General features: G+C 37.4%; 1 protein-coding gene and 1 long non-coding RNA gene across 4 annotated transcripts in view; one reads left to right on the top strand and one right to left on the bottom strand.

Moving 5' to 3' along the window:
* Nucleotides 1-28: 28 nt before the first annotated feature.
* On the bottom strand, nucleotides 29-18,304 carry LOC142039779 (uncharacterized). The gene is made up of 3 exons (XR_012653055.1): nucleotides 18,034-18,304; nucleotides 12,014-12,105; nucleotides 29-163 (listed from the first exon to the last, which is right to left on the bottom strand). It is a non-coding gene; the product is annotated as an uncharacterized LOC142039779 (long non-coding RNA).
* The window catches only part of CRYBG1 (crystallin beta-gamma domain containing 1), a 68,900-nt gene continuing 50,263 nt past the window's right edge, over nucleotides 812-19,448 (top strand). For 2 of the 3 annotated variants that reach the window (XM_075046703.1, XM_075046705.1), the window contains exon 1: nucleotides 812-876. In XM_075046703.1, coding sequence (XP_074902804.1) covers nucleotides 841-876 — 36 coding nt within the window. In that variant the 5' untranslated portion in view covers nucleotides 812-840. Of the gene's footprint in view, nucleotides 877-16,400; nucleotides 16,597-19,448 lie in introns of those variants that run through there. The other variant, XM_075046704.1, reaches the window with a different exon arrangement.

The raw sequence follows: 19,448 nt of genomic DNA on the forward strand, positions 1-19,448 counted from the left end.
CCATATCTTCAGAGAATTCTATATTCTTGCTACTTTGATTTTTCAGACAGTGAAATGAAAGAGATGGTATAAGTTGGTCAGTTTTTACTATTTTATTTCTGTCTTTGGAGGAGACTAGGTAAACTTTTCCATGTTCTTTGGATTCAGAATTTCAAAGTTGACCCTGCAGAATAAACATAAGCAAAATTAGGTCTGTTAAGCTTTAGGACTGACTTGCTAAAAATTAATGTGTCATTTTAAAGATTGTATACGCTTTCATTGTGGCAGCATCTTCCCAATAAACGTCCTTCTGTTTTGAGAATTCATCTGTTTCTTTACTGAGACAGCTTCCAGAAGGAAGGTGAACAGAACATGTGATGTAATGTGGAACTATAAACCCCAAGTGTTGTAATCTGCAGTGTCTGTAGTGGTAGAGTGCCGTAAGATAACTAATTTTTCTGCCTTGTGGCTCTGATATGGTTATCCTGCTGAATATTGTATTCAGTTTTCGGTTGTTCTGTTATCAGGAAAAAGCTGTCAAATTAGAGTTTCAGGTAGCTAAAGCAGGTGGGATGAATTAATGTCTAATAAGAGGAGCAAGTAGTTTGGCTAAAATAAAGCTGTAAACTTTAGAAGTACTGGAGGCCCGGAACCACTACAACAGGAGAAAACGGCTTAGTGTGTTTTGTCGAGAAATACAGCAGATAGTAGATTAGACTTTATTTCACTAGGATATAGTAATTGAACAATGTTTACTCTCCTTTCAGGTACTATGATATATCAGGCAGACGCTATACTGTTCAAGAAGACCAAATACCATCAGTAATCTGTCCACACTCCTATGTTCTTCCAGCAATATCAATGTCTACTGCCTCATTACCAGCAGCACTTAGAAAGGTAAGAGAAAACTAAGTATGTGTGTTTACATAAAATATATATATACATATATACACACACACTTACATATATCATACAGAAGATGACTATTCTGAAAACAGAATTTAATACTAGGTATAATTGTAATCTTCCTTTAAAAGACCTGTGTTTGAAGTACTGGAAAATTTTCAAATTAATATCTTATACGGAAATAAGGAAGGTACATAATGACTCTAGCTGGCATGAAGAGCCAACAAAGGAAATGGCTTGAGGAGATCTTCCACATGCTCTCACAAACCATATGTCTTTTTCCTTTTGTTCATAAAATATATATCAGCCAAAATAATAAAGGAACAGCACCTACTCTTTTACAGTTTCTCACTTAACCTGTACTGTTTTCTACGTTAAGTTTTATTCCAGAGAAGGAGAAATGTCTATGCATTTGTTTTCTAGTGTTCATTTAGCTCATGTAGTGTTACTCATTTGCTTGGCAGCAGTACTACTGCATGGAAGCAAGCTAGGGAAAATGCTAATTACTTCTGTTATAATGTGAGAACTTAATTTAAGATTGCAGACAAGGTTGTGCAATGCCAGTCTTGTCTCTACTGTAATCTTTCCATGGAGAGAGAAATACTTTTTTTTCCACATTAACAAAAGTACACAGCAGGCCAGTAATTGAAAAAGCTGCTTTTTTCTTCGTTGTGGAACTAATATTCATCTGAATATATTTGATGAGGGCTTAAAATATTCTGTCTTTAAAACAAATTTATTGTCTAGTCATCTCAAACCAGCAAATCTCATCTACTAATTTCTATATGGAACCTTTGGAAAAGACTCATTGGTCTTTAGTTGAATACACAAATAATATAAACCCCAAACATCCCTTCTGGTCTCACTCAGCATCTTAGTTCTGTTGATACTGTAGAAACATGCCTACAGAAAGAGCTCAGTTCTTCACAGCTATGAAACAGCAAAATGGTGCAGTACTGTGGTGGGGTGAGATTTCTGTTGCAGTAAAGCTAGCTGGGGAATTAGCTTTCCAAAAGAAAAAATTGCTGTTCGCCCTATTGCTCTCTTGGATGGACTTGTGTATTAACTCCTTGCAAGGACTTCTCCTAGAAAAGCAAGTAGATGTTTGATTTTTTTCAGTGGAAATTTAAGAATGGCAGAATTCAGCTGTTATTTAGTGAGCTCTCAGTTGGCATTTTGTTCTTCTTTTGGAATAAATTGTTCATACTTAAAGCTAAGTTAAACTGTTGGGGTGTTATTCCTCTAACTTGGAACCAATCAAACCATTTGTACTAAGAACATTTAAAAGCCTTTAAATGAAGCATCTAAAAGAGTATCAGAGCAGGCCACATCATTTTATACTTTGATGCATGACACAAAGGTCTGATTGTTAGATAAATCATAAAAATCACGGAAATTGTGTGGGGGGTGGGTATTGGGGGGTGTGGGTGTTAGGAGGTGTGGGTGTGAATTTGGCAGTTTCTTCTGTATTGGGATAATCTGCTATTGTGTGTAATAATATAGAGTCACCTGCTGATGATAGATGGTTTATGGGGATTGGGATTTAATGAAGCCCTGCCTTCCCTCAGCATTTCTTGCGGGAGAGCAGTAGAAAACGGTGCATGAAACAGAACATAAGATGTTTGCACCAGGCTCCGTTGCTGTTCTCGCTATGGAAATCTGTTCATAAGCCTTTCAAAGGTGAATGTACTAAGTAGAGTCTTGCAGACCAGTTTACACAGCCTAATTTGTATTATCCTCTGTTTTTGCCTAATTTAGGTTATTCCCTTTACTTTGGATAATTAAGAGCTGACTCCAACAATGACTAAAACAGACAAGCTCTTCTGCATTCTTTTATTAATTAAACAGTCTTCTAAGAAACCTTGCTTATCAGTCTCTGGAGCTTGTTAACATTTGGTTTTGTTTTCTGGAAAAAAAAAAAAGTAGTTTTATTTTGCTGCTTTCCCTTTCCTTTTTGTAGTAGTGATCATTAAATGATGGAGTTCACTTTCACCTAAATTCCCTTCCACTCTCAGCCAGTTTGTGCCTACTAGTCAGCAGAAGATCTAAAATAGCCACTCCCTTAATGGCTTTCTTCACCTTCTGAAGAAAAAGCTGTCCCCAGCATATTCCAAGAACTTGTTGGACTGTCTCTGTCTTGTATTTCTTTTCCAGCAGAAAAAAAAAATTAATTCCAAGAAGTAATTAAAGCCGTCAGGTTCTGTCCTTTTGGATGCTTCCCTTGCTTGATCAAAAAACAGTCTTCTCTCCACCCAATTAACTAGTGTATAATAAACTTGTATCATATTATACCCTGTTTTTCCCCTTTCATCTTCTTCCAGGATTGTTTAACAAATCTTCATCTTAACCCATTTCTGTACTTCACAGCAACTGTTCTTGATACACATTGCAACTTTGTTTCTCTTTCTTTTTGTTTGACTTTCATAAATAGTGGTGGTAAAACAGCAGGAAATTAAAAAATGTTTAAAATCATTTGTCTGAGAGTGTTGCTCAGTGAGTAAATGTTGCGTTGCCCAAATTATAAGGCAAAAATATTTCCTCTCACTACATCATTTTAGGAAAAAAGCAACATCCTTCTATATCAATATTGCTTTCTCACCAAATATCTCTGATGCTGATTCAGATGTACTTCTAGTTCTGTACAAAGATTTCCACTTTTTTCCCCTTTGCAAGGCCGTCTGGCATTTATCACTGTTTTATTGTAAGCTTCTGATTTGAACAAATGAAAATGTCAGGTACATAACAATGAAAGAGAGATTTTAAAGTGCTCTTATCAAGTATATAAATAGCATATGTTTATTAAACCACTGGAGATAACTAGATTTATGAGAAATTAATAAATCATACAAATTTAAATTTACATTTAATTTTCTTAACTCTTCTAGTCCTGTACTATTTAATGTGCAAAACATTGTTTTATGAAAATGAAGGTTAGCAGTTTCTCTTTTTGTATTTTGGCAAATAGAAGTTTGGTAACACACTATTAAATAATAAAAAAACCCAGAAGTAATTTCTAGATGTCAGTTCTGCAAAATGCTCTGTTTCTGGGTTTCTAAAACTCAGCTTATTCCTTTTCCTTTTCTCAAATAATGCATTGCATTCCTGATTACATTTACACAATCCAGTTTTGCTCAGTGGAGCTAAATAGGAGTAGTATTTGGTGTCTTTGAGTTTGTTTGCAAATGAAGGCGAAATAGCTTGATTAGATTCCTGTTTATATTTAGAATGTCTATGAAGATCCACATTGAAGATTATTTGACCTGTCATATAACCTGTACTACATAAAGTAGATAGCTGTGGTCATAATTTTATGACTGGTTTTTTAGTATCTTTAAGACTGTTTAATTAATAAAACAATGTGGCCAGTGTTCTCACTATGAATGAAGAAACAACTTCCTGAATGTTTGATTCATTCCATTCTCTTTGAATAAATAATAATTCCATTTGAGGACCAAATCACAGATTAATGTATATTTTGGAGTCACGCAGCTTGAATAGTGACAAAATACTAATACCAATTGAGAAGGAGTCCTCACTGTGATATGGTAAACTCAAATGACCTTAAATTATGTAGTTAAAGACAAATAGGCTTTAAGGTGATAGGTTTCCATGTAGTTAAGCTGAAAGGCATTTATTCCTGTAGAGAACAATTTCAAATTTAAATTGGCTTCTGCTAATATTAAAATGAGTGAATGAAAAGAAAGTTCTTAATCCTTCATTATTTATACATTTCCTGTGCACTAGGAATAATGATCAGAAAAAATCTAGACTTTAAAATTCCATGTGACATAGGTCTAAAGAGGTTTTTTTCTAAGTCACGTCTATGTGCTCTAATGCTGTCACTCCTCTTATATTCAGGTGTTGATTAGTCATATTTTCAGACCTATAACCAGGTACCTGTCTAAAGGTTTCTCAGGATTCTCCATCTAGATAAGAGTTCTCACACCTACTTGCTACCTGAACACAGCCACTGCCTTTCACACAAAGATTCAGTCCTATGACATGAATATTTAATGAAGGAAACTGGGTGGAGTACTTCTTACACCCAGGTGTGGCTGTGGAAGCCCATTTTGATTCTCTGTCAAATTACTGGATTAAATGATTTTATTCTATCACTGCCTTTGCCATATTCCTGAGACAGCAGATATGCAGATCCCTAATTCCTCCTGCTCTTTTAACTCATCTTTCAAGATGATAGCTCATCAAGGTCTAGGGTATTTTCAGCTTAGGATTCCTCATCTGCTTCTTTAATTTCATTTCTGCCTTGCTCAGAGAAGTGTTAGCAAGACATTCAGCCCAGGTCCTCATACTGCTTCTCCTTACAGTGCTGTATTTTCTCAAGAAATAACAAAATGTAAAGTCTATTAGGGATCCCATGGGCTTACAAAATCACCTCCCAGAATGATTTAAATGGTAGAAACAAAGCATTTTATACTGCCATTTGATAAAGTTGCAATACCAAATGAACGAGAAAGCAGGTGAGCCACTTTCCAAAGTAACAGACAACAAAAGTATCAGTTTGTGGATAGGTGAGAGGAGCCTGCCCTGGGGAGAACAAGTCTTTGCCTAAAGGTTCACCACAATTTTTAAGAGATAAGGCCTTCCAGTGGTTAACCAATCTCCTCCCAAAACTTGAGACCGAAAGAAGAGAAGGCATCATTCTCCAGCTTGGAATCAGAAAGCTAAACAAAACCTTGTAGCCAAAGCCCTGCGAAGTGAGTCATGCAGGGGCCGAGAACATTTGCTGGTGTAGGTTTTCTCAAAGGAGGAAAAAACCCAACCAATTTCAGGAGAGCACTAACCTGCCTTGTGCGAAGACTGAAGGAGAAAAAGGAAGGGGAAATTACATGATGCTATAAGATTTTTTTCTTTTGAGGTGAAGGGCAGGTGTAGCAAGGTAGTCATCTAAGAGGGGCCTAGGTAGGGCAGGGGGGTGGGCTTGTTCTTGGTTTTGTTTTGTTTTGTTTTGTTTTAAAATCTGGATGGGTCCTCAACTGTTTGGAAGAGGTTATACCTTTCCAGCTAATTAAATGTTGCAGTGGGACAAAGTTTTATTGTATTACCTGAAAAAAAACCCAGGAGAAAAGCTTGCACAGTGCTGTGCTGGACATCTGAATTCTTGCCAGAGTTTCCCTCTGCTTAACTACACTTACGCTCAACTTCTGTATAAAATAACGCCCTTTGATCTGTTGGGGGTTGGTTCTCTTCTTCAGTGTAACTATTGTGTTCTTTACGTGGTAAAATCACTGTCATTCCTCGTGTGGGAAATCCAGCAAGGTTCACTTGAGTTGGGTTTTGGCCTCACTGATGGCACGTGTTCAGCGCAAACAGATCATTGCTACTGTCACCCTCCTCCCCCAAGTGTGACTTGTTTCCCCTGAAGTAAAGGTCGCACTTTGTACCTCCCTCCCAGGCTTAGCAAGCTGAATCATTTTCCTTTCCTTTTTTCTTTCTTTTCTTCCTTTTTTTTTCCCACCAGGAATTCCTCCCTTGTTACTAGACAGAGAGATTCAAAATCTCTTGATAATCCCCACAAAAAGCTGCCATTCACTTCCTCCCTTTTCGGTTAGTCATGCTTGTGCTCAATCTGGTAGGGCTACTTTTTAATCACGTTGCTCCCCATTGTCATTCCTGCAGAGGACAGAGTAGCCTCCCATGTTTTAAATTTTAAAGCATAACTTTTAACCTCTTTAAATAGCCAGGTCTGCTTATGAGAGTCACCTACATGTCATATGCGTCTAGTGCACTAATTTATGGGAAATCTGGAGAAATAAATTTCTTCAGTTTAGATCAATCAAAAAATACAGCAATAGAGATTTTTATAGGGTGGAATATACATCTGAATTTTATTTACATTTATATAGATGTATACAGATATATTTGTGTAGATAATGTATGTATGGATAAAGTATGTATGAATGGAAGGAAGTTTGGGGGATGTTATCTGCAAGCCATGGATTTGGGATTGCTGTCCTGATGTATTTGTGTGAATTGAAGAGAACAATATATAGAGAGAATGGAAAAAGATAAACATGATGAAGCATGGAACACGAGAGCTCTTTGCCAACATTCAGAATAGCTACATTATTCATTGTCTATATGGCTTCTAATAAGGATTTTAATAAGAAATTATTGTGTTGGCCAACACAGTAATTCCTTCTTGCGGTTTAAAATGTCTAGGAAAATATGAGAATGTTGTAATAGTTTATCTAAGTTGCTTTTTTTCTTTTATCCTATCTACGCTATTTGTTCCTATTCTTGGGCTGCAACCATGCTGTGGTTTGGGCAAGAAAGTGATGTTAATAGGAAAAGAACACTGAAATCTTTACTTTGAAATTCATGGCGGGGGGTGGGGGTGGCAAGTAATCAAATTTTCAAACCAAACCAGTTGAGTAGGGTGGAGAGATGTGGGAAGGGAAAAAGAATGCCTCATTTTGTCCTGGCCATGCCAGCATTTCTTACATGGTTGACAAAGGATTTAGACACTCTGTCCTTGAAAGTTTTAAAGTTTTTATAGGTTGTTTAGCTCTGAGTCATGCTATGTTTTGCAATAGTTTGAGATGATTAATACTGAAATATTCTTTCAGAATTATTTAGTTGATAAATATGCAATTCATAATTAAAAACACAACACCACCACAACCAATTAGAAGCAAACAGAATTTAAATAGTACTGAAATCATCATGGAGGCCAGAAAATACAGAACTGGGACAGAATTTAAATGCTGACCACTTAAGTCACAGTGATGACTCCCACAAACACTTGTGCTCCAAGAAGCCACTGTATCTTAAATTACTTGTCTGCACATTTGGTGAGTAGTGTCATAAACCAGTAACATGAAATGATATGGTAAAATGTTAAAACCCACAAAGTACAGGGGGAATAACTGGAAGATAGCTTCAATTACAGTGCTTTCCATTGAGAGAATATTTAAGAGCATGGTCTACAGAGACATAATGACAGTGTAGACCACCATAAGTATGTTTGACAGAAAGGGATGCTCAGAATCACGGAAAGAAAGCAAAACTGGCCCCAGCATGTACAGATGGTCTTTGTGTAATACCACCTGCTATCAAGAACCCACATGTAGGCCAGCTCTTCCTACAGAACAGTACTAAATAACAGCGGAGGACTGAACTATGTTTTTGTTATTCTTTCAGTTTTAATAACTTAAGGTGCTATCTTTTAATATAAATATTTATCAACATTGACACTAAAAACTGTAGAAGTAGCAGAGCCCAATAGCGCATGGGTACTGTTGGACCTGTAGGAATGCTGAATGAGAACACTGGGACAGCCATCCATAGTTGTAAGTCACTATTGACGATGCTTCTCAGGCTGACAGAACTTAGATATCAAGTCTGCTTTAAAGAAAAAAAATATCTGATATGAATTTGTGTTACATCAAGCACTTTAGCTTTTGGGCTGTGATATTGCACGTCCATTGCTTTATCTGTATCTGTTCTTTGTCAAGGCCTCGATAGGAGGAGAGAGAGGGGACGAGGGATGCTGAAGAAGAGAGACTGAAAAGATTGCACCAAAGCAAGCCAAAACACCAAAGCAAGAACAATTAATTGTTTATAGATTAAATTCACAGCATGTAGGAAAGAAAGCAGACCCAAAAATGTAAGTAGGAGTATTCAGAAGACAGAATAAGCTGTTTCTGTCATTTAAGTTATTTCAGTTACCTGATACCAGGTTTATGCTTTTCTAGGATTCTACTGTAAGTCTGGTTTATTTTATGTCACTGGTTGAAGAACTACAATTCTGGTAACTGCATCCCCAGAAGAATGTGCCATTCATCATAGAATTTTCTTTCTAACATGATCGATCCGTCTACCTTTGGTTAAGCATCATTCTGCCCAGATTTCCCAGGACACAGCAAACATCTGTAGCATTGCAGTAGAGATACTCTGGATACAAAACTGTGATTCTTTCATAGAAGAAAATGCCAGGTGCCCTCAATTCAACCACATTTGTTAATAACAAAGACAGAAGAATCCAGCGGCTGGTTATACATGCACAGTTGTACTTACTGTGTAGGCAGAGACCAAAATTCTGAGAAGTCCCAATGTCAAAAAGCTTGGACATCAGGTCCGCTATAAAACTATTTGGTTATTATGATTTGGCTTTGTAATGCAGCTCACTGAAGACCTGCTCATCCTTTTATCTTCCAAAAAGTCTGCAAATTTATGGCTAATTACAGCACAAGAGAGGTTCTCAGCTATCCATGACAGAACCTCTCTGAGTATTGCTCAAGAAAATTACTTCTCTTAATAAAATACCATTCTGCTGACTAGACTGATGGCATCATTGCTATTTCCTTGTCAGTCTACTTTTTACCATAGTCCCAGCTCATTATTCTTCTTATCCCCATTTGAACCAGTTTCATTTCAGTATTAACTTAAAAAGGGTTTCATTTTGCTATCTCCAACCTGGCTTAAGACACCAACTCTCTTATTTCCTAAAAATAACATTTAGGTTATGTCCAGTTCTTATGGCTGATTCAGAGAGCCCTTGAAAGCATCTTTCTCTCTTGTATTTCTGCTGCTTTTTGGTGAGGGGTTTAGCACGACAGTGTTTAAGCTGTAGGTGTACAGGACTACAGCTGACAGCTAACATGGGCCTTGGAGAAGTACAAAAGACAGGAGGGAAGATGGCATGGAGTTACTTAGCATTTTCATAGAAGGAACATAGCTCCAGGAATATTGGTGCAAGAGATACCTGTCTTGTAGTCTTAACACATTGGCATTCAAGATGGCAATGGATGTACTGAGTCAAGAAGGTTCCCTCCACCCCTTTAGAATATAAATAATTTTGAGGCAGAGTGGGAATATGGGAATACCAGTAAATTCTTATTCTGATAGACATCTTTCAAGTACTCACAAAGCTTATTGAGGAGATCGTTGGGATTTTTTACATGCAGTTTAAAAAGAACCCAAACTGTAACATGTATCAGACAGCTTAACATTTATTTGCTCTTGGCTGGCAGCTCAAGACAGATGTCACTTGGAGAACTCTCCTTTCAAGCAGTTCAACACATCCACCTTGATGCAGGAGATTTATAAAAATGCTATATCCAACTTTACATTGGACTTGCATGCTGCATAGTCTTCATGTTGAGCTATGTTTGGAATTGAATTTCGTCTTAAGTTTTTGCATGCTCCATGTAACACTGTGAACAAATTTAGAGGATGCAATGGCTGAAAATATGTTTCTGTTTGACAGGGTTAGTGATGGCTTAAAGTACAGTCACAAGAGCAATGGTCCAGGAATGTGATAGTGCTGAGGTCTTCAGGGCTGGATTGCTGAATAATCTACAGTCCCCCAAGCAGTGACAAAATAAAAGGTCTATCAAACTGGCACAACACTGCACTTTGCACGAGTGAGATAATGTGGATAGCCATATACTCAGCGTGGCATTGCTCGGGGAAGGCAATGGACCATTCATGCATTGCAAAGCGTTAGGGAGGTCTGTCGTCAATGATCCAGCATGGACAGTATGTAGTGAGTCTGGTAATGGTGACATGGGAGTGTGCGCCAGGCAGTCCAATATTATCAGTGGCCATCCTTTATCTGCCCCACCTTTGTGTATCATCATGCCAAACACCTAGCTACATAGCATTTCAGCATTTCTCTGGTGTTGCTCATGCTAGTATGTCACTATTTCTTAGGATGACACCAGGCACTATGCTGCCTTCTTCCCAAAGGGCATACTCCTCCCTTCTCTTTCCCTTGGTGAGTACAGTCCTGTGAAGTTGCTCTTTGAATCACCAGGGGTTTGCTTCTGGCCTCCACGGTAGGCTACTGTGCAGTGATCTGTGTGGAGAGCTGTAGACTCTTTTGCATCATTCTTTTCTTGTACCACTTCCACACTTGTGCAATGCGTTGGAATGGTTTTCAGGACCTTGGCAGCTAGCTGTGCTTTCTCCTTGGGTGTGACCCTATTTCCATTTTGCCATGCTACGTGACCAGGTGGCTCAGCATATGCACAGTACACCTGTGCACCCTCAGATCTGAGAAGGTTGCGACACAAAGCTTTTAGTAATAGTTCATTCCTCCTGACCAGGCTTTTGCCACTTTATACGCTATATAATGCATATGACAATTAAGAATGTGTATATATATATATACATATGTGTGTAATTTATTGCTCTGTAGTTCCAGCTGCAGTGTAATAATGGGTTTGCAAAGCGTAGTCATGAAAAACTTCATCTTTCTAGTTTTGTTCTCTTGAGAACTGAATTACAGTGAATAAGCTGGAATGCTCCTTCACTCATCCCTTTAAAACAAGCACTCAATCTGCCATGGCTCAAGATCTACAAAAGCAAAGCATGATCCACTTTAATAAAGAATTGCCTAAACTACTGTTTGAGTAAGATTTAGAGATTCTAAAAGAAATCTGCCATTCCTACAAACTAGCATTGTTCATACAATTTTCAAAATCACAGTGGGTAACATTTCAACAGGTAAGTTTTGAGTTTGTTGTGGTTGCAAACAATAGCTAAAGATTTAAATAGAATATAATGTTTTGTTCTACAAACATTGCTTTTTTATAATGGGACTTGACATCGTAATTTCCTCTAAATTATACTTTATGACGTGCAAATAAAAATACAGCCTCTTTTCCTCTCCCATCTTTACAATTCCCCTCCTCTTTTTTTTTTTTTCTTTTCATTTTACCAATTTGATTTCTAGAGTATATTTGCTGGAAAAGCAAGTAATTGTCTAGAAGGAAAATAGGGACTGAAAAGTGTAGCTTTTGAAAAGTCTGAAAAATCTGAACAAACTACACTGTAAAAGTTTAGCAACCAGGATTTAGATAAAAAGAACATCAAGATCTGTTTACTTTTTTGTATTTCATCTAGAGAAACTTGTGATTTTAGAAGGCTTATCAGTGGTAATTCTGGATATTCCCCTTCCCTCTTCTCCAGGGGAGTTTTGATTGTTTTGCTTCTGGGAATGCTGAAGGTATATTTTTTCTTTGGCATGTAAGACTTAATTTTTATCAGATCAATTTCTGACTCTTGGACCTGAAAAAGAAAACCACTTTCCAAACATGCAAAAGGTATAGACAGTTTGTGAGGTTTTTTTTCTAAGCGGCCGCCCAGTGAAACAGAAGCTCACCCTGCTTCTTGCTGGCTGCTGTTCAGAGCCTTGTGCGCAGCTGGGAAACTGAAGAGACTTGTCAGGTTGATCATGCGGCTGGCTTGGAAAGCCTGAGTTGCAGCAGAGACAAAAGAAGAGTCACTTCTAGACGAAAGGGTTAGGTAGCTAGAGGAAAACCATAGAGTGGCAGAGATTTGTCTTCCCACCCCCTTCCCACCAGGTGCCAAGGCGGCGTGGGAGGGAAGTGGTAGAGTAGGAACGCGAGAGGAGACACACGCCTGCCTTCTATGTGCAGGAAGCAGCTGTCATCTACCAGGTTTTAATGGTAGACAACCAGCTCCGTCCTATATTCTGAAGCACTGACAAATAATGCAGTACACTTATGCAAAGTGAGTTGCTAATGGAGTGTTTTTAACATATTTTATTTAGAAAGGATTTCAAATAGTTTGAGCCCAACACTAGAACTGTTGTAGTTGAAACTGTGCTTGGTTAATCATGATGCTTTTAAGGGTTAGCTTTAAAAGTACCTTTGTAATGTCTCTTGTTCTAAGCCACAGACACCAAAGCCAATCCTAGAGTATGTTGGATTGGCCTTTGCCCAAAGTAAAGTCTTATTCAGAAATTCAAGTGCAGAATCAATAATCCTGTGTATTTCTTGACATTTCCTGGAAATGCTGATATTTCTGAACAGTATAGCTTCATCCAGTTTGATCCAATTCCCTGTTGCATTATTGTTAATCAACAAAATACGTGTTTAGAAGTAAGACCTGATTTTTTTTTTTAAGAATACCAGGTAGGAATTTGAACTTTCATCCAATTATCCACCAGTAACAGCAGTGAGATTTAAATGCTGTTGTAGTTATATCTCTTTAGCAGCTAACATTTGGTAGTTGGGGTGCACAGTAGGATAATGCAACATGTCTGTAATAATGTATCTGTAATAGCAGGAAAACCTACATCTCCCTTTTTCTTCAGAAGTAATAATGTATCTGTTCTCTAGACAGACATGTATTGTTTATTTTAATGTTTTATATGCTAACTAGCTCTGTTCCGAGCATAAAATAAACACACCTAAGAATATAAATGCATTTCATTAAAACATTTTCTCTTAGAAGTTTCTCTTGCTTAATGGTAAATATTAGGCGATACTGATGTAATCATGGGATTAAGAGCAAAGAGTTTGCAAGACTATTCCACTTGATTTAATTTTTGCCCACTGCACTGCAGGGAACCAATGGGTCTTGAGTCATTCCTATCTTCTCTGTTCTGGTTTTACAAAGTTTATTCTAATTAATAACAAGGCAATTCTCCGTAATAATTATTATAATAAGCCTTAGGTGAACACTGTTATTTAGAATAAATGCTAAATTATAACATTGTAATTCAAATGTAAAATGAGATGTCCAGCCATTTTTATAAAGTCAGGATAAGGTATTTTAGTAATAATAGTTCCTTGTGCTTAATACTCTTCATCTGTACATGATGAAAAATCCGTACATCAAAGAAGTTATCAAGGGGTATAAACACTTCATTATACATTTTACAGAAGGGCTCTTTGAAGCTCTTTGGACTATCAAGCCCAAATTTTCCAAAGCAGCTGATATGTTGGCTGCCTTCATGTTGGGGGGTTGACTTGAGACACATTTCAGTTGAAAGGTTCTGTTTGTTTAAAGGTACCAAATGGTACCTTGGCATAATGTGTAATAGAAGTTACATTGCGTGATTTTCATCTATTTAATGAGAATTTCTGTGGAGAAGAGAGATTCTATTAATTTCATATTTAAATACACTTTGATTAAATATTGTCATTTTTCATCCTACTAAGTGGTTTTCAGAGTCATAAACATACAGTAATTTTTTCCTGTTTCAGGACCATCACATCAACTTCCCAAAGCAAGCATGTCAAACATGCAGTTCACTTTGTTGTTTATGAAATTTGGCTTTGGTCAGATTAGCAGTCTAATTTGCAGCCTGCTTACTGTCTTTATTCTTTTGCAGTTTTACAGTCTCATATTAACAACACAGTGCTCACAAGGATGGCTTTCTGCCTCTTGCCCTGTATGCCTGTGACAGCCTATCTTCTACTGTGCCTGACCTGGGGAAAGTCCTCGTGTTGCCAGCAAAAGGCTTTTAGTTTTTCCATTTATAGTTTCAGACTATCTGCTTTACCCAATGGAAAGAATCCTAGTTTTCTAAATTTCAAATTACATTAAGAAGTTACTTTTAGGTATCTAGAACTAGAGCTGCTGAAGGACTAAAACACTTAGGTGCTTTAGTTAGTTAAACTAACTCCTAGGCATATTTTCCCTAGACTGAATTAAAACTGCAGGTAAGGACCGAGGTTTCCTACCTAGTGCAAGCAGAGAGTGAGGCAATCTACATCCTTCATCTGCTGAGCACTTACAGCTAGCTAACAAGAAAGACTGGGCACAGGAGCGTATTGAAAATCCTGCCTTGCTCTTGAGCTACATGCAGAATCATGTAGAGATGCCCAAGCTAGCCCAGGAGGAGCCAGCTCAGTTAGCCAGCACAGAGTAGCCACATCAGTGCCGTGTTTGGCAAAGACTAATAATATATGTGGCTCCTTAGGATTATTTCCTCTTTGTCCCATAATCGTTTAATGTAAAAATGTATAAATAGTCTTGAGGAGACGGATTACAGTATCTGGAATGAGATCCAAGCATTACAATGAGTCTGACAGTTTTAATACAATTTCCACAGTCTGATTTCAAAGGTGTTTTCAGTGTGCATAATTTCTCTTCTGGGAATATATATCAGTTTTACTGTATCTAAGTGCTTAGCAAAGAAGTAAATCCAGATTGCTACTTAAAATGTTTTTTTCTTAGATGAGAACAATGCAGAATGGAAAACACAATGAGTTGTCACTTGTGCATTTTTAGCTGACCCAACCAGCAGTTTGTGTTTGACTGTAAGCTCAGTAGTATTAGTGAAAACTATCAGTCTTTGTCATACTACCTGATTTTCGGTTGCTCTGGGAATTTACTGATGCTTTTATGAAATTCTTGTATGTGCTCTGAAATGCTGCAAGACTTTTTCAAATGTCATATATTTTGAAGACTGTGGAGCTCCTATTGACAGCAACAGTTTTGCATGAAAGCAAGGGGAAGAGATCACGATTGATGGTGCCTAAGAAAGAGCTGATTTCCAGAGATTCATAGCTTAGTCTGTCATACAGACACTTTTAGATGTGCAGCAAAAGAATCCTATTTCTTATCTCCAGTAATTATACATAAATACTTAAACTAAAAGGAATTGGGAAGTGTTACAGTGAGCTATAGACCTCAGTTAGACAACTTATGTTAAATCTATACTTCCAATATACACCGTTTAGAGTTAGTGACAGGACACTGTACACTCTCACAAAACAGAAGAGACCTACAAACCTAGAAGAAAGAGAACTAGTAAATGCAAACCCACTTATGTAACAGATTCTTTATCATTCTGAATTGTGTTCAGAATTGGAAAAAGGAAAGGTGTTATATTTATTAGTTGTGGCTTCTGGTTAGGTAGACCTAAAAGACTTCCAAGCCCCTCTATTTCCCTCCAAAATGGTTTTGTCATTTATCCTCTATTGCTCAACACAAACAGTACTTTCAAGTTCCTATCTCTTAGAACAAAACACAGATAATATATGTTTATTTTTGCTCTTTGCTTCAAAAGAGGTGATGTCTCTCTGAATCTTTACACGGAGTAGATTACCTAGTGATACAGCTCTGACCCAGCAAGACTCGAAATCCCAAAGGCAAAGATGTGAGGCTAACTCATATCAAACTTTCTCACTTTCTCTTACACTGAAACACAAAGAGTTACAAGTGCAATAATATATGTTAATGCTATTTTTTGCATACAATTTTATTTCTGGAAGTCTTCCAAGTTCAGGAGAGTTTAAATATTCTCTCAGTTCTTCAGTGTTGAACGATCCCTGTTCCTACTTTTGGTGCTGCTTGTGTTCTGCTTTTTCAAATTGCTTTTTAGTATCCTTTTTCCACAACTTGCTAGAAAAATACAGATTTAATATACCAACTCAGGAAGCCAAAGAACCAAGGATGCCTGCATAAATCAATCTCTTGCTGAATAAAGGCACGAGGATTTTTTTTTCTTTAGCCATCTTAAACGTGGATCAGAAAACAGTAATCAAGTTTGTGAGAACCAACGTGTGTGGTGTATTTTTTCCTACTGTTGCATATCTATGTTCTAGTATTGCATGTTAATTAATGCACGTAAGGCATTTGCCCAACGCTAACTTCAGAGTTCTTTGCAACAGGTTCTCTGCTTCTGTAGAGGTGCTTACTGAAGGACTTGCTGCCACCCTTCTGCAGCCCTTTCTCCTATCCTCTAATTGAGTCCCTTTCATAGTTATAATTTGTGTGCCAAATGACTTATCAGTTGGAAAGGCTCAAGTCAGATACTACTTCCTTTTTTGCTTGTTTTTAACTGAGTGCTGCCAGAAGAAAGAAGGGGTTAAAGCGTGGGAGGATTGCTAAGAAAAAGGGTTTGGTTAATGACACACAGGACTGCATCTCACACACCATAGTTTGTTTATTCTTCTGTAAACAGCAAAAAGAATTATCATCATCATGGTAAGGCAAACATTAGTATCTTTTTTTTTTCCCTCTTTAAACCCCACCAGAAATCTTTGGGTTAATACACGATTAATATTTTAAAATGATAAAATCAACAGATCTCCATTAGTTTTATAGAGCGTCTCTTTAACTGACAGGTGCTGCTGTTGACAGAAGGGGAGGGGGTAAAGATTTTAGTATATGGAAATAACTTGCTCTGGGGAAGCGGAGATGGGAGCAGGCATGCCTTTTCTGACATGCCTGTTCTTTTTTATCAACCTCCTTTCCTAAATACTCATGTAAGGATCTGTTCAATTTTTATTTATGCTTCTTTGTCTTTCCTAAGCTTTTTTGAAAGATTTCTATTTATTTGATTTTGCATGATTTGCTTCTTTCAGTTTTGCTGGGGTTTTTTGATACATCCAATATCTAAATCTCTGTGTTTGGCACCTAAGAAATAATGGGATTTACACTTATATCTGTGATTTACACTTATATCTGTGCTTCTTGAACTGATTATTTCTTTTCAAAAATTCAGTGAAACATGCAGGCTCAGTATTCTCATTAGTCTATATGCTGTTGCAAAATGGTCAATTTTCGGTGTACATTTGAACTAAAAATTTAGTTTTACAGTGAAAAAATAAATTGGAAGCAGATAGGTCCTGTTCTCTTGAAGACATGAACTGCTTTGCTAAAATATTCTTAGTAGAAAATAGAAAATACAGACAGTGTGTGGAAAAATATAAGTTTTCTTAACTTATGATTGTTTCACTTCACTCTGCTCAACAGTCTTACATTTATTGCTCCTTGGTTATTCAGGTAAATTCCCCAATCTAGAAAGCTACATTCCCTTTATACAGAGCTCAGGTAAAGCTGAGGTTTTTTTAAAATCCAGCCTTTGCTGTTTATATCCTCTGTAAGTGTAGCAGGCAAAGGGCTGGAAGAAGCAGGGAGTAAATTCCGTGCTCAAGTGGACCTGTTAAAGTGTATTTCTTTCTCTGCCTCTGAAGAGGACACTGTCAACCTGGAATCTGAGATATTTAAAAGAAATGCTAAAAAAGTTTAATGTGCATATGCCAAACCCTTGGTATTCCGAAGGCGGCAGTGTGTGGGTTAATGTAACATCAGTCATATTTTTCATAATAGTAACCCCTCTTTTGTGGCTTTGTGAAGGGTCAGCATAAACAAGGAAAAATTATTATAGTGAATTGAAGTAATTCAAATCTAGTTGACTGATGGCAAGGTAACTGGTTAAGTTTAGAAATTATTTAGGTTAACTTGAAATATAATTGGTTTTTTTTCCCCTCAGTGAATCACAAAATACCCTGTTTCAGGTCAAATGCTTTGTATAATTTTTCCCATGCTTTTTAAATAAAAACAGAAGCAAAAGCAGCAAGCCTTTATTTCTGTCTACAACTCCCCCCCTCTCTCTCTGCCAGTAGTTAGGGCACTCACCTGTAGGAGAAGCAGTATGAAATCTTCTCTCTCTAGGACTTGAAACAGGGTCTTGATTGGGTCTTGTGCTTCTCAGACTTTCCTCTCTTAGCTTTGATTTGTACATCCTTCCTTCTAGTTTTCCTACTAATAATTTTACAGCACATTGTGCCAGCAATACTCCAGATGAATTTTCAGCTTAACAAAGCCTGGCACTGCTAGTGCTGAATATTTGAGTCTCAGTTGCTGCAGAATGCTAGAGCCTGAAGAGTAGTAGTTTATTTATTTAAATGTTTTTGGCTAATGCACTTTTTGGGATATCACATGACTGCTAGAACTCCGAGGCTTTCTGTTTCTCATGGTTGTGAGAATTACAATACTGTGATTTAAAGATGCCCAAAGTTACTGGTGTTCCAGAGTGACCTTAGAAGGGTCCTACATTATAAGAATTGTTCAAGTTAGACGGGTCTCAGAGGTTTCCATGTTACTTGAAATCCCATTATTTATGACCTTCTAGTGAATGATAAAGCTCAATCTTACTCTTCACTAAATATTGTTTGTTGCTTTTTTCCCCTCTGAAGGTGAATATATGCTAGCAAATAAATGTTTAAATTACAGAACCGTCCACACTACATATTACCACCTATTAGTTACCACAAAGTTGCTAATGACTAGTAAAAATACTACTTTTTTCTATAATGTGCGCTCTAAGAAGTGTTTTCAGTCATGTTCAACTGACTCAGATGAACTGATCTAAGAAAATAACATCCAATTGATCCCTTGAGACACAGCCTGAAGTTCTGATTCAACAAATCACAGTTGCTTATGCTTTCTCTCCACTGGAGACCAGCAAAGCACATGTTTAATTACATTGTTAAATTAGGGGTTTGGCTGTGGCAGCTTACGTTACCTAATGAGAAAAAACCCCAGCCAAAAACAGAGGAAATATTTTAATGCTAACATAAACAGGTATGAATATAAATACAAACAAGATTTACATTTCTTGGTTAAGAAGGTGGCGTTTTGCTTTCAGATTAGACACCACTTTAAAGATTCATGCAGTGTACTTGAAACGGCTTCCTCCATGCTGTCCGAGGAATGGATAGGCAAGTCCTCTGGTTTTTTTTAGTTGCCAACGCCTTTGATCAGGGATTTCTGAAACGGCTAATGTCTCAAGGGTAAGAATGCTTGAGCAGAAGCACGTTGAAGAAGCCTGATCGGTAGAGCAAGGATACTTCTTGCCTTCTGAAAATCAAACATTTCAGTGCTGTGCTCTGGAAATCAAGCATTCCTGTGCTGTGCTCTGTCAGGCTGGGCCCCACTTTAGAGCCTCTTGAGAAGCTCCGTCTCTGTGCCCTCTTGCACTGGCAATACTGGCTCACCTACATTTATCTGAGTTAAAAATACAAGCTCTTCAGGGCAAGTACCTGGCCTTT

Source organism: Buteo buteo, chromosome 15, assembly GCF_964188355.1.
Source record: "Buteo buteo chromosome 15, bButBut1.hap1.1, whole genome shotgun sequence".
Taxonomy (NCBI): domain Eukaryota; kingdom Metazoa; phylum Chordata; class Aves; order Accipitriformes; family Accipitridae; genus Buteo; species Buteo buteo.